This window comes from Scyliorhinus torazame, chromosome 27, assembly GCF_047496885.1.
Source record: "Scyliorhinus torazame isolate Kashiwa2021f chromosome 27, sScyTor2.1, whole genome shotgun sequence".
Classification (NCBI taxonomy): domain Eukaryota; kingdom Metazoa; phylum Chordata; class Chondrichthyes; order Carcharhiniformes; family Scyliorhinidae; genus Scyliorhinus; species Scyliorhinus torazame.
In genome coordinates this window covers 7,859,528-7,875,768 of record NC_092733.1, presented here as the reverse complement: position 1 = coordinate 7,875,768, position 16,241 = coordinate 7,859,528, and the positions used below count along the sequence as shown (strand labels likewise).

Genomic DNA, 16,241 nt, shown 5'->3' with positions numbered 1-16,241 from the left:
TGAGAGGGGGAAGGGGTAGGTTTCGGAGCCGTTGCTGGGAGGTTATGGAGGCTGTTATATTCCTTACCTTTTCCTCCAAGATAGCCAGATATGTAGCGTTGACAAAGAATATAAAAATAAGAAGTTTATGCTACTAAACTAAATGAAGTTCGCAAACTCTATTCAGTTACAGATACTAAACTAATGATACTGAATCTGTCGTACAGTATTCAATATTCCATCTAACTATTAAACTACACTATGACTTGACCTCATGCTATATCTCTACATTCAATTCTCACTCTGCTCTCATCATGTTCTCTTCAGCTTCTCCCAGAATTCCTAGTAATGCTGTCTTATGTACAGTGAATCAGTAACACCATCAAGTATTTGATTTACACATAGTTTTAGATGTTAGCCCTATACTACACTGGTACTATACATATCATTACAGATGCGATTGGGTCGCTGCAGTCAGGGAAGGCACCAGGGAAATGGGACACTGGGGCTGCTGTCTCCATTGTAGATCTCAGCATATTGTGACGGTTTCACACGGGGATCATGTTGCTGCAATTGCGAGAAACCAGAGCGACGCTGTTACCCTGTACGTGGGAAACATTGAAGATCGTGGGACCACAGTGACTCTGGTGAGGTGCTGGCAAAGTCGGTCCGCTTTCCTTTGGTGGTCCCAAGGATTAGGTCCCAACTTGTTGGGTAGAGCCTAGAAAAGGGTCTTTCGGATGGGCACCGGGAGTCTCTATGACAGCCTTTAGAGGTAAATACCCCGAGGAGGTTCTGGGCAGGATATAAGGTGCCAAAGCCCATATCTACACGAATCCTGCTGCTCCACCCCGATACTTCAGGATACTTCCTTACGCGCTGCTCCTGGAGGTCAAAGGGGAGCTATGATACCTGCAGGATCTGGTTTCAGTTTGCAGAATGGGCGGCGCCTGTGATGCCAGTGATGAAGCCCGATAAAACCGTTCAGCTTGATGGGGATCTTAAGTTCACCGTCAACAGAGCCTTGCATCTAGACTGGTACCCAATATCCCGGATCGAAGATTTATACATGAGCCACGCATACGTTCATGTGGAGCTCGACCCACAGTCCAGAAAGTATACCACCATCAATACACGTCAGGGATTGTTTGATTACACCGCCTTCCATTCAGAGTTTCATTGGCCCCCACAATTTTTCAATGATTGATGGAAAGCATCTTCCAGGGCTTGCCGAAAGTGGCCGTCTATTTGGATGATGTACTGATCACAGATCCACAGAGCAGGAGCATGTGGCAAATCTCCAGGAACTGCTCCGGTGTTTTGCCCATGTGGGCACCGGACTGAAACGCAGTTAGTGTGATTTCCGTGCTAAAGCGGTGATCTATCTGGGTTACCGGGTGGATGTTAATAGTCCCCGCCCTGCAGAGGATGAGGGTCATGCTCTAAAGGGGGCTCCCACCCCGAGGTACGCCACTGAGCTCCGGTCCTTTTTTGGGCCCAGCCAATTATTATGGGAAGTTTATCGCCAACGTGGCCACTCTACTGGCTCCGCTCCATGTACCGTTGAGGAAGGACTGGGAGTGGTGTTAGGGCACTTCTCAGGATGAGGCATTTGTTGCTGTTATGAGGCGTTTCTCTTCTTATGCACAATGATCCAACTAGGCCTCTCATTTTAACGTGTGATGCTTCTCCTTATGGCATGGAGGTGGTGTTGGCCCATGGATGGGATGGTGGCATGAAACGTCCCATTGCGTTCACCTCGAGGACCCTGGCAGTCGCTGAGCGCCATTACGGGCAGATAGAGAAGGAAGGTTTGGCTATGATTTTCGGCATTAAGAAGCTCCATCACTGTGTGTGGGTGACATTTCTTAATCATAACGGACCACAAACCATTGTTCAGCCTCTTCAGGGAGGATAAGGGCAACTCGCCAATCGCACTGGCCAGGATTCAGAATAGGGCGCTCCTCCTTGCCGCGTACGAATACATTCTTCGGCACCACCCGGGTACCAAGGTTGCCCATACCGCGCCCTCAGCCATTGGCCGTGAGCACCCCGCCCCAGCTGTGGTGGATGAGATGATTGTGACGCTAAATTTCATGGACATCTTGCTCGGCTGCGCGCGTGGGCACACGAGACCCGGAGTTGGTGAAGCTTCGCCTCATGCTGCTGACCGGCAGTTCAGAGGAAGCCATCCCAGCGACTATTCGACCTTCCGCTCAGTATGGAGGATGGAGTTATATTGTGGGACGTGTGTGTGGTCATTCCCCACAGGGTCAGGAAGCTCTGCCACTTACATAGTGGCGATCTGGGAGTATCGAGAGAATCCTGGAAAGCTGCCCAGCATGCGGAGACCTTCAGAAACTCCGGCGGCCTCTCTGCAGCCTTGGGAATGTCCGGGTCGTCCATGACTTTGCGGAACCGTTCATGTTCCTGGTGCTCATGGACGCCCACTCGAAGTAGCGGGAGGTGTGCAGGCTGCCCTCTACAACATCTAGGGCCACGATTGAGAAGCTCAGGGGGACTTTCAGCACCCATGGGATCCCGGAGGTCCTGGTGACGGACAATGGCATGCCTTCTCACCAGTGAGAAGTTTTCCATTTTTATGCGACGGAATGGCATTCGGCCATGTTCGGAACACCCTTGGATCCTCCTTCCTCCAATGGACTAGCAGAGCGGGCAGTCCAGACTTTTAAACGGAGTTTAAAGAAGCAGTCAACAGGGTCCATGGACACACGACTGGCGCGTTTCCCGTTCAGTTATGATACAACGCTGCATGTGACGACTGGGATTGCACCTGCGGAGATCTGATGGACCAGCGGCGCTCTGACTTTTCCAAACCGCAGTATCAAAGTCAAATGACAACAGGGGTGGCAGAAGAGACATCATGGTTTGAGGGCACCGGAGCGGGCGTTTTGGCTCGGAGACATCATAAACACCCAAAACTTTGGTGATGGGAGTTTCATGGTTTATGGGGGTGGTCCTGGAACGGACGGGCCCCGTTTCCTATAAAGTACGGGTTCAGGGGAAGATCCTTAAAACATTTGGACCACTTAACCAAGCGTGTGCCTGCCAGTCAGGATGCCCAATCGGCGGTGGAACTGCAAGGTGCCACCCTTCGGGCTGAGGGCCCAGCCGCCTGGAAACCACGCCCAGTCCAGCATGAGGACGATGACTCAGGTCCCGATATGGACACAGATGTGTCTGTGCCGGCGGACGACAGTGTGTCCTTCTACAGCTACAACTCTTCAGCGGCCAACCAGCCAGTGGTGTTCAGCGACTCGATACACTCCACCCAACCTGGAGCAGCCACAGGCGGTGACACAGCCATGAGTGAAGTGGAGCAGAAAGCCCTCTCCATTGGCGGCTGAAGGGGAACTTTCAGACTTTGAGTGTATCTGTGTCCTGACCCCTACGAGGACCACGGGGAAACCTTCATTGATCTCTCAGTGGGTCCCGTGGAGTAGGAACTTCCCAGTGAAGCCCTACCACCTGGGACTCGTTACAAGCAGAAGTTAAAAGCAGGCCCAGATCAACAAGGCCTGACGAGATAAGTCCTCCCAGCTAGGACTCCACTGGGAGTGACCATTATGTAGGCCGTTATGTAGACCATTGTAAATAAATCTCTTATGTTTACCGTCGGCTTCCTCTGCGTCATTGTAGATACATGGCTCCAAGTTTTCCCAGAACTCAGAATTCACTTGTGGCATGTTAGAAAAGACACAGAAGTTAACTATCAGTCTGTCAGTAAAACAGAAACGAAAATGTAGGCGATGAGGCCATTAAATCTTGCAGTGTAAATGCTGAATGTTAGCACCATGAGTTTATTGTGTGGTTAGTTACGTGAAGACAAATTTTCAGGTGCATTTTTATCCTGCTGAGTTCTAATTACAAGGTTGTGGCCTGGAAATTTGGCCAAGCAAAACTTATTTTTCAGGCACTTAGCTTCCAAAATGTGGTCAGAAGGAAACTTTCTGGAGAGCCTCATTCACTTTCTTGATAAAGCAAACTGTGAGGTATGGTCATTTGGTAATATAGAACCTGAATATTGCTGAAAAGAGAGAGATGTTGCTGTCGTTTTTTGTCTTGTATTCCATTAGGACAAACAATTGAATGCCAAATATCAAGTGATGACAACAAGGAGGCAAGGGATGCTAGCTGGTTTGCAAATATAGGTTCCCCATTCTTCTGGATGATTCAAAAAAGGCACAAGACACAACTCAGCATTGTTCAGCAGGTGCTAAATGTAAAAAATGTAAATTTTGCAACAGTCCCAGAGGATATCGGCTGCTCTCTCCTTTGAGAGCTGACTGGTGGTGATTTAACCTGAGGGTCACCACTCCTAAGGGGAGGGGCAAGGTTGAGAAGGTGCGGGGGGCCTTCATGAAGAACCTCAGCCGGTACGGGAATTGAACCTGCGCTGTTGGCCTCGCTCCGCATCATGAACCAGCCGTCCAGCCAACCCAACTAACTGACTGCTACCCAATCATGGAATTACATTTGACAGTAAATGTTTTGTTTGGGCTCAATCAGCCCACACTTGCAAAACCCAAAACAAAACATCTACTGTCTGATTCCGTGATTGGGCAGCACTTGCTGAACAATCCTGAGTGTGCTAATAGCTACACTAACAACCAATTAAAGATTATCAGTTGAGCTCAAAACATGGTTCATTTATGCTTGCTAGAGGTGACATACATTCATACCCATGGACCTGTTCTCTGCAAACAAAAAGAATATGTTCAAGCCTTGCATCTTTTTGAATTAAGTAGAACCATGGGGAGCCTATACTTCCTGCTGGTTTCGCTATGGCAATGCCTGAGCCAATCAGAGTTGACTTACCAAACAAACAGCACCTTTTCTCCTGTAGTATAAATTGTTGTGATCATTTGAAATTTGGCATTCTTGTGTTTGTCCTAATGAGTGCAAGATGAAAACCTTTGGCAACATGTCTCTCTTCAGCAATACTCAAACTGGGAGACGTTTCTTATGTAATCTGCTATCGCCTGGAATTAACTGAGTGTACAAATTAAGGGCCACCATAATCTTGGCAGACACACATCCACCGTGTTAACCATGCTGTGATGCAAGGTTCCAGTCATGGCTGCAGCAGGTAGCTTGATAAGAAGTCTCGTTGATGAAGCACAGGAGCTACATCATAGGATTATCATAGAATTTACAGTGCAGAAGGAGGCCATTCGGCCCATCGAGTCTGCACCGGCTCTTTGAAAGAGCACCCTACCCAAGACCACACCTCCACCCTAACCCCATAACCCAGTAACCCCACCCAACACTAAGGGCAATTTTGGACACTAAGGGCAATTTAACACGGCCAACCTACCTAACCTGCACATCTTTGGATTGTGGGAGGAAACCGGAGCACCCGGAGGAAACCCACGCACACACGGGGAGAACGTGCAGACTCCGCACAGACAGAGACCCAAGCCTGGGACCCTGGAGCTGTGAAGCAATTGTGCTAACCACCATGCTACTGTGCTGCATTACTTCTCAGAAAAAGTTGATGGATGAAAGATTCTCCCTTAAGAGCCACTATGGGTATGTGTAGCACACTTCTTCTACTAGCTGCTCCCTTCTTACACTCCAGGCTCAAAGGCAGAACTGCCAGACCACCCATAACCAAAGCAGACAAGACCAGTCCAGTACCAGCGCAAAGTTGTTCCCAGATGTCAGAATTGTGGAATGTAGAAAAGACACAGAGGTTAACTAGCTGCCTTGTAGATAAAGCAGAAACTGAAGTGTAGGTGTTTAGGACATTAGATTATGTGGAGCCCATGCTGACTGTTAGCACCATCAGTTTATCATGTGGGAGCTATGTGCTTTATGTGAAGACAATTTTCAGGACACACTTTTCCAGCTTAATTCTAATTCGAAGGTTGTGGCTTTGAAATATGGCAAAGTAGAATCTGTTTTTCAGCTACTTCGTAACTCACGAGCCTCCAAAATATGAAAAGCGGAAAGTATATTTCTGGTTGGAAGTCTGCTGCCCAATTGGATAGGTATAAACACCGCCACTGAGGTCTTCAATCCCTTATCCCCATTCCTTTCTTAACCTTAGAACCAATCCTTCCCTAAGACCCAATCCCTTATCCTCAGAACTGATCCTTTCCCGTAACCCAATCTGTTATCTTTGGGACTGATCATTCCCTGAGGCACACACACACTCTCTCTCTCTCTCTCTCCACCGCACATTCAGCCCAGCCTGAGGAACCAATCTCCTCTACCCAAGCTCCAATCTCCCCGCCGTTCCCAGAACCATCCCTTTGCGGACCTTTTCCCTCCCCATCCCAGTCTACCCTCAGGTGAAGAATGCTGCGGCAATAACAGATATCAGATCTAGCTTCATCTTTTGCCTTATTGGCTTGATACTATTTAAGTTTGGTTACAATGTCGAGGTCTCCCTGAACCTCTCCATTCTTGTGCAGGGAACATGCAGGGCCTTGCCCATGTACCCCAAAATAGGAGGCCTCAAATTCCTCTTTCATCTAGGTTCTGAATTCCCCTAATTTGCAGGTTATTCCCCATCTATCTTGTCAATTACTGTCATTGTTTTAAACATCCCAATCACATCACCTATGTGCCTCTTGAGGTCCCCTCTGATCAGAATATATGTCCCTTTTACAATAATAATTGTAGCTGTATATCTCACTGCTACAGGATAACTGTAAATAACATTCCGACTAGTACTAAAAATGCTTTATTACAGTCTTAAACATTTGGGTAATATGTAATAGTTGGTTTGACAGCTTCATCGTTAACGTGAAGCAATGAGAAGATTTAAATATCTCAATTTTCTTTAACCTCTCTCCAGTTTCTCTCTCCTCCTGGAGGCTGTAACTTCACAGTTTTATAGCTTCTAGTTGTCAAATGCTACTCCCAAGTGGCTATTTTTTCAATGTAAACTCAGACAGCCAGTGCTAGTAGGCTATCTGGCGGCTGCATTCCCCACTGCTACCAGCCGTGGGCAGCGGAGAATCCAGCGTCGGGCAGAAAATGGCGGCGATCCCATTCCGACGCTCCGATCTCCCGCTAGCGGAGAAGTCAAACGGGTCACTAAGACCCACCATGAGGTCCACCGCCTGTGCCAGGCCATGCTTGTCAAGACCTGCACCACCTCCCGCCAGATTGCAACTCCTGTCAATTCCTTAAACCGTCAAATACCTACCCACACTTAAGTAGCAGAATTTACATATAATGGTCCTGTCCTTATAAAACAGCACCATCTCTTGACATACTGGGAGCATGGAAATTCACTACTATACAAAACCATAAGTTAGCATGTATCACACTTCAAATATCTCAAAATATCAAAAAGGTGTCAAAATCTTACCAAAATTGTCAATTTTCTGTACTTGATAGATAACCTGACCTCTTCTCAAGTGCAGAAACTGAAAGTTGCTAATGTACAGAAACCTCCCTCAGCAATTAGCCTCTAATTGACCACAGGATGTATCTGATAAAATCACTTTCCTCACCGGATGTACCTGAGCAGTGACCGTAAGGCCAGGTTAAGTACAGTTCCGCCATAGCAGCTAAATGCTGCAACTGTGCTCCACCTCCAGATGTCATGGGAGGTCATTTAGTATTGTGCAAGTGCTGGCACATATATATATATATTGATGTTATCACCATTTGCTTCAACGTGCTTTGAGTACAATTAAGGATTTTCTGGTGTTGAACACATTTCTAAAACTTGATGTCTCTGATTGTAACACTGGCCACAGATTCAGAAATTTAACACTACATGGGCAGAATATTGATTTAAGGCTGAGTCTAGTAATTGGCTCAGTCCTATGCATGTGAACAACATGAGGTCACAATACACTCAAAGTAAAAAAAAAGGGGCCAGATGCTGCCAGACATTAAAAGCAGGAAATAGATGGAAAAAACCCCACAGAAAATATTTCCTGAAGAAAGCAAGGGATTGGTTAAACAATGGGCATAGATAAACCTCTGATATCTGACAGGCTCAACTGATACTAAAGAGCAAACTTCCTCCCTCAAAAGGGGCATCACTTTTGCATAAAAAAGACTTGGCAAACTTTTTTCTAATTTTGTTGCTGAAACACACCATCGTATCTTTGAGCTCCTTGACCTTCATCTCTTTCAAAAAGAAATGATTTGGCAAAACACTTTTTCATTAGGGTGATGGTGCTTTTGTCTATCCATATATACTTTAAAAAGATCATAATAAAAGCGTAAAAATACCTATATCCTTAATTTTAGTCAACTTCAGCTGAGTGTTTGAAGGAATATTCAAGCTGCGTCTTCATGACCTGTTAACCATGGATCTTCATAAATCACATAAAGTTTAAATTCTTGCTCCCATTGTATCTCAATTTGCCGCTGCTAACAGACCCTTGTGTTCCTAGCGCAACAGTGCTAAGGAGAGTCCTTTCCAAACCTCCAGGCCCACAAAATTCAAACGGAACAAACCAGCAAGTGGAGAGATGTGTGCAAATTGAAACACCGTTAACGAGGCTGCATGGTAAGTACTACCAGGACCTCCCAGCCATGTATGACCCATGAGCCACAGTTCGTATACCCCAGATTTGCTGAGATGCAAAAATAAATGACCAGGTTGGGAGATCAGTGCTGTTAAAAATGTTCTATTCTCTATTACTGTGACATCTAAAGTGAAACAGCATGGATGGGAATGCATAAGCAGCATACATCAAGCAAAATTGGAAGCACAGCAAATTAAGGAAAGCCGTTTTTCTTTCTCTGATATTCTCTGTTTTGTTCTTTTTGGACAGTATGCGATTCAATCATTTCTCTCCGTTATGCTAGTACCTGCTCCTCACGGAGTAGCTGGAGCTTTTTGGCTTTGCTTTGTCGATAGTATTCCATGATCATCATAGCTGCATAGATCTTCCCCACTGTGAGATCAGTTGCTGCAGGCAGAAAGATTGAGACAAGAGAACCAATTAGGAAACTGAAACAAAGAGCTGGGGCTTGTTGTTGGTTACATGTTCTCAATATCTCCCTGTACTCTTGTCCTAAACATAGCATAGTGTCACACACAGCAATGACAGTGACATGGACTGAACGTGCCTTTCCTGTTGGCACAATATGAATGGTAAAGAAGTGATGAAGGAGGAAAGGAAGTTACGATGAGAACTGCACTTACATTTGTGAGGTGTCACAAGTAGATCAATTGTCTTCTGGGAGAGGTTCGGCCAGATAGACATCATTTCCTTCCTCAACTCTCGGTCCATTTGGTGTTTATCAGCTCCTCCTAAAAAAGAAACAGATTGGTAGAACATTTTGAAGTTTCAATGAGGCTGCAATTGTTGCAAAAATGCTTTTATCGCAACCACAATGGAGCAAGATTTCCTCAATGTGCCATATAAATTTAGAGTACCCAATTAAGTTTTTCCAATTAAGGGGCAATTTAACGTGTCCAATCCACCTACCCTGCACATCTTTGTGTTGTGGGGGCGAAACCCACGCAAACACGGGGAGAATGTGCAAACTCCACACGGACAGTGACCCAGAGCCGGGATCGAACCTGGGACCTTGGTGCCGTGAGGCTGCAATGCTAACCACTGAGCCACCGTGCTGCCCCGCTATGTGCCATATATGTAAACCTATTTGTCGCATGCATAGCGAACAGAGGCAAAACTTCCCCATATTACTTGGTAGTCTGCAACTGAGTGAAGCAGTTGTGGTACAAATCTGAGACGGTGTTTTTATTTAAAATTTCAATGCCACTGAAAATTAAGTTGGTATTTGGGGTACAGAAGGTTTGTTTTGAAGCACCTCCTTTGTATATCAAACACAGATCTGCGCCTATGATTTGCCCCGTTCAGGGCGGGTTAGGAGTTGGAGTGGTGTTGGAATAGGGAGATGCTGAGCAGAGGCTAGACACGTGCCACACTGAAGGAGGCAGAATCATGGCAGCCTCCCTAAACTTTCTAGCGGTTGTTGTTGGAGTGAAATTGAAAGTGGTCTGGAAGCTGGATGTTTCCCCACCTGGACTTGCTTTTATTTAGTGTCTGAACACATCTTTCAGAAGCAATCAATTAATGTGAAGTGCTGCAACGATTACAAATGAAACAAGGCTTTTTAATCCATAGGAATAAACAGAATCGCCAGTTAAATCTGTGCCTTGGCTGAGGGAAGGCACCAGAAGAGCCACCTACTCTCCTCCCAATGGCACCACGGCTAGCCTCCACCTGGAGCATCAGGCACAATAACCACCCATGTAAAGGATGGCATCTCACACAACACAGCATTCCCTCAGTGCTGCATTGATTGTCAGGCTAGGTCAGGGGTCCACATGCAGCTCTTTAACATCTCTTGTGGTCCAAACCTTTTCCAGTTGGATTATGTTAACATGTTATTGTGGGGATAAAATGCTAATCATTATGCTGCACTTTACAGTTTCAAATGATCATTTTAATGAAAAGCATCGCTGTGCTCTAAACCTATTAAGAGCGGGATAACCACACCATAGTTATTTGGTCTGAGGAATAGATTTTATGGTCTGATCATTATTGCTTCAATATAGTTGAGACGATATATAATTTTGAATCTGCCATTTGAAGTTTTTTTAATCATGAGAATCAGTAGCTGAAACAATTGCCTTAATTCTATGTATCTAAGTTAAAGTTTGTTTTAAAGATCTTTATTACAAAAGTAATTTTAAAAAATTCAAAAACTGTGATGGTTCATAGAATTTACAGTGCAGAAGGAGGCCATTCAGCCCATTGAGTCTGCACCAGCTCTTGGAAAGAGCACCCCACTTAAGCCCACACCTCCACCCTATCCCCGTAACCCAGTTTAGTTAGGCCTATTTTCATTTTGATTTTTTTACTACTGATATATTAATTTAATATGTATTCTAAGATTAATGAAAATGATGCATTCTAATAGAGACAACTGGCAATTTAGCAAGTATTCGGTTTAGAAATGCAGAGTTTTCGACTTATGGCTTGCCAGAAATTTTATTTTAGGCAAAAAAAAAGGTCTTTCAGGTTACAAAGGTTGCTGGTCCCTGGGAAGGCTATGCATGTGAGGTGTGAAGCCCCTTCTGGGAGCCGTTGACACAATTAAAAAATGTGTCGGTGGACCCTGCAAACAAAAGTCAGGATGCATAATAAATGAATGTCCCATCTTTCATCCACTTGGTAACATGAGATAATTATGCAAGTAAGGTAGATATTCTTGGGACACTTGGGGACAAGGTTGATAATATGTAAAGAAAAATCTTCACAAACTTTTCTTAGTCATGTAGTGTAGTAGCAATAGCCATGGCCTGCATGCGCATGACAATAGATAAATCCACACTGTACCTTTTGCTATTTTGATGTCCAAGGCTGTCCTAATTAGTGCCATGAGCGTGGAGTTGAAGTGTACGCTGTTGTCATCGGCAACCGGTAAATCCATTCGCAGGAGCCTCTGCAGGGAACCAATCACAACAAACCTAGCCCAAACCATTTGCTGTTTGGCGGAGTCACCGCAAAGCAGTTGGAGGTTCCTTTCATTTTAGTTTAAACATTGTCAAACAGCTCATTCCCATTGGTGTACAGATGCAAGTACGCAGGTCAACATTGCAATTTAACACGATGCACACAAATAATCTGTGGAACAGTAAACAATGCAACGGCCATTCCCAGTTCCACTGAGGTACTGACATCCAGTTAACAAACACAAGTTAAGTGGTGCAGATCCATGCAGCATGCAGCACAAGTACCCCACAGGACAAGCAGTGCAGTCGAGTTCACAGAGAAGCTTCTAAGGATAAGACATCGTGTTTCATTCACAGCTATGCTACAAATGCTATTGCTCAAAATCTGCCCTCTCAATGCAATGGAGCATTATTCAAGGATAAATAACAGCAGCATCCAGGTTCTTGAGTGAGTTAGGAATGGACAAAGATAGTGCATTTATCTGATGCAATTAAAGCTTGAAACTATGAAATGGTTTGAAGGTTATCTCTGAGGAAAGTGGAAAGCACGTAATGGCGGGGAGGGAGAGAGAGAAAAAGAGTGCGAGAGATAATGGGGAAAGGGAGGTAGGAAGAGGCAGCATCAAGAGAGGGAGCATGAGACAGCGAGAGCTGAAAATGGCAGAGGTATTTGAAGAAGTATCCAGAAATCAAGTCGTGCTGAAGTTAAGGAACAATAGAAATCATTTAAGACATGTTCCAACTCGGATTCCCCAAGGGGTTGTAAAGTCGTTGGCCTTCTTTATTTTTTGCCTTATCGAAGAATTTAAATTTCAGTACACTGACAAAAGAACCCCTGTATTGACAGCACTGTTCCTACGAACAGTTAAAACACTGAAGTTAGGGCAGAGAACAGTTGGTCCTCAGTGTGTCAATATCAGTATTTGCAGATGGTCTTCAGGTGTGTGTCAGTATTTGCACGTGATTTACAGGAGTATGTCATTCTACCATTATTTTCAGTCGGTCGCAACCAACGTGAGAGATCTGACACACAGAAAAGTTTGAAAAGTACCAATTTAAGTTGAGCTGAATCAAGCTATTTGTGCTGCAAGGTGCAACTCCGAATAGGAACACAGGTCCTCTTCATCACAGTGTTGTTAGTTTTTGATCCAGGACCATAATCCTAAAAATGTCATGACTGAGAGGACTGTTCTCAGGAAAGAATTAACTCACTGCACCACAGCGTGACACCGAGAGGGAACCGGAGCACACCTCTGGACATCTCCTGAGGTGAAACATATAACATTATCAACTTTGTGTCTTTGAGAAGGCATGAGTGTATTGAATCTCTGCTCTGAAGACATTCCGCAGTTGTGATGTCCATGGGTAGAAGCTCAGTCAAGGAAAGCTCAGCAGGCCTGCTGAGGTGTGTGAGTGAGAGGCCATTGTCATAGGTAGGCTGCAGGGCATAGTGTAAATGTCACCGCTGTAGCAATTCAAATAAGGGGCTGAAAATCCTGTCCAGTAATTACAGTGAATACAATGCAGCAAGGATTTAACACTGTTTTTACCCTCTTGGTATTTTCACTAAAGGAGGAATTTCACCCCTCAATAGTCCATGGGGGAACGATTCTCCGCCAGTGTTGCGATGGCACGCAGAATAGCGGGAGAGCCCCTAAACGGTGTTCGCACCAGGTGCCGAACAGAGCGTGATGCACGTGGCCCCTGACATAATCTGATAAGTATACTTAAATTAGCATTTAATATGCTCAGACCCTTTGAAGCCAGAGTCTCCCGGCTCTCTCACTTTAAAAAGGGCGCCCCGATCTCTCTGAGGCCAGGCTTGCCTGTGTCGTTGGGTCCCACACGCCACTTTTCTCGCAGGTATTATCCCTGGCTCCAAAATAAAATGACCAAGTGTGGGAGGATTGCGATGGGAATCGCGTCGGAATCAACCAGCGCAATTCGCAGCAGTTTACTCGCCCAAAATTACACTGAGGGCTGGATTCTTTCGCCACGCCCGCGGCAAGATAGCCATGGGCGTGATGAGGAACATGTATAGGTACATTGACCTCAGGCGGGAATTTCTGGCCGCCAGGCGGGCGCAGCTGGAGAATCCTGCCCTTTCTAATTTTTTGGGAGAATTCTTCCCCATTTCTTTTTATTTATTCATGAGATGTGAGGAGTGCAGGCAAGACTTGAATTTATTGTCCATCCTTAATTTCCCTTCAGAAGGTGGTAGTGAATCACCTTCTTGAACAGTTGCAGTCCATGGGTGTAGGTACACCACATAACCTACTGGGGAGGGAGGGAGCTCCAGGGCATTTCCAGCGACAATAAAGAACAATGACATAATTGTAAGTCAGGATGGAGTGTGACTTGAAGGAGAAATTACATGGTTAGTTTTCCTATGCATCTGCTGCTCATGTTCTTCAGGGTAACAGTGGGTTTGGGAGGTGCTGTTGAAGGACCCTTGCCAAGTTGCTGAAGTGTTATTTGAAGATGGTACACACCACTGCCATGGTGCACTGGTGGTGGAGGGGGTGAATTTTTAAGGTGGTGGAGTGGCTGCCGATCAAGTGGACTGCTTTGTCCTGGATGGTCAAGCTTCTTGAATGTTGTTGGAGCAGCACTCATCCAGGTAAGTGGAGAGTATTCCCTTACATTCTGGATTTGTGCCTGGTAGATGAAGGACAGGCATTGAGGAGTCAGGCCATGAGTTCTTCTCTGCAGTAATTGCCAACCTCTGACCTGCTCTTGTGGCCACAGTATTTATATGATTGGTTCAGTTTAATTTCTGGTTAATGGTAACTGCCAAGGATGTTGGTGATGAGGGATTCAGCAATAGCAATGGCATTGAACGTCAAGGGAAGGTGGTTAGATTCTCTCTTTTTGGAGGTGGTATTGCCTGGCACTTAGAAGAGTTAGAAGAGTGAGAGGGGACCTCATAGAAACTTATAAAACAGGATTAGACAGGGTAGATTCAGAAAGTATGTTTCTGATGGTGGGGGAGTCCAGAACTAGAGGTCATAGTTTGAGAATAAGGGGTAAACCTTTTAGGACTGAGGTGAGGAGAAATTTCTTCACCCAGAGAGTGGTGAGTCTGTGGAATTCGCCACCTCAGAAAGTAGTTGAGGCCAAAGCATTAGATATAGCACTTGGGGCTAAAGGGATCAAGGGATATGGGGTAGACGTGATCACGGTATTGATGATCAGCCATGATCATAATGAATGGAGGAGCAGGCTCGAAGGGCCAAATGGCCGATTCCTGCTTCCATTTTCTATGTGCATTTCTCTGTATGTTCCCATGGAACCTCAGAAATTACTTTTGAGATTGGGGGCATCAAAAGATGTTACAGAAGCATTCTTCCCATCAGCACAGAATTTCTGGACAAGTAGTATTGTTTGGAAGGACAGGAAATGTCAGAATGGATTAGAGGAAAAGCCCATGGATATAAAAAGATAATCACAAATGAAAATGTAAACATGGGAAGGTAAAAGGGAAAAGCTAATTGGGCATCTTTTAAAAAAGAAAATCAGAGTCTGTTGGTGGTGTAGGAAGATGGGAGTTTGATCTGTATTGATAATGTTCTGTATTGATGATGAAGCTGGCCTGGCTCCATTTTAATACCCGGACCGGAATTCTCCAACGATTGGGATTCTTTTTCCCGCTGGCAGCACACCCACCCTGCCCGCAGGTTTCCCGGTGCCGTAGGGCGGCTTCCATGGGAAATCCCATTGACAAGTAACGAGAAGAGAGAATCCCGCCATCAGCGAATGTCGCGGCTGGGGGGTCAGAGAATCCCATTCATGATCTCTTGAGCATTGATTTTGTGAGTAGTGTGTTACTTCCAATGGGGAATTAGGCTTTGGTTGTGGAGTTTTTGCAAGTTAGCTGGTTTATGGGTGTTTAATGCACATCTTTGTTGCAATATCCTCCTAGCTCCCACCAATCCATCACATTTCTCCTTTTTAGCTCTGAAGAGTTATTTGGCCTTGAAATGTTCACTCTGTTTCTCTCTCCTCAGATGCTGCTGGACCTGTTGAGTTTCTCTAGCATTTTTCTGTTTTTCTTTCAAATTCCAGCATCTGCAGCATTTTTGTTTGTTTATATGAATGTTCAATGATTTACTTTTTGCTATTTTTAGTTTCATTTCTCACTTTTAGATCTACTTCAATTTTGCAATCAGGAGCCTGTTTCCATATTTGCTATTGAACTCCTGATCTTTCTGATCTATATGGCAGTTATATAATGGAGGGGAGCTCAGCTTTTGGTTGAGAAATCAACATATTTTGGGAAGGGTTGGTCGTAATACAATAAATATCAAACATATCTGTGCTCTGTTAAAAGTTTATTCGAGACTGGTAGAGCAAGATGTGGAATCACAGGAGAATGGTTCATGGAGTAATTACTAATTGTTTAATATAGGGTGGCATGGTGGCGCAGTGGTTAGCACTGTTACCTCAGGGCACCAAGGACCCGGTTCAATCCCGGCCTTGGGTCACTGTCCGTGTGGAGTTTGCACATTCTCCCCGTGTTTGCGTGGGTCTCACCCCCACAACCCAAAGATGTGCAGGGTAGGTGGATTGGCCATGCTAAATTGCCCCTTAATTGGAAACAAATAATTGGGTGCTGTAAATTTAAACAAAACATGGTTTAATATCATTCAGCTGTGGAAACAGTTACAATGCTAACTGAACTGCTTATTTCTGAGGTCGTGTAAAGGGTCAACACACAAGGTATGGAACAAAGGGGAGTGGAGAGCTTCATAGCGAATGGGGAGGGAAAAGATCTAAACTTGGACACCCAGGGAAGAAGGAGGTGGGAGAAACAGTTCTACTGGGGAAAGGAACA

General features: G+C 45.2%; 1 protein-coding gene across 8 annotated transcripts in view; it reads right to left on the bottom strand.

Annotated features, from left to right (window-relative positions):
- LOC140403169 (voltage-dependent P/Q-type calcium channel subunit alpha-1A-like) overlaps positions 1 to 16,241 on the bottom strand; it is a 721,889-nt gene that overhangs the window by 114,608 nt on the left and 591,040 nt on the right. For all 8 annotated transcript variants that reach the window (XM_072490879.1, XM_072490875.1, XM_072490873.1 and 5 more), the window contains 3 exons: positions 11,292 to 11,397; positions 9,125 to 9,232; positions 8,788 to 8,888 (listed from right to left, as the gene is read on the bottom strand). In XM_072490879.1, coding sequence (XP_072346980.1) covers positions 8,788 to 8,888; positions 9,125 to 9,232; positions 11,292 to 11,397 — 315 coding nt within the window. The remainder of the gene's footprint in view (positions 1 to 8,787; positions 8,889 to 9,124; positions 9,233 to 11,291; positions 11,398 to 16,241) is intronic.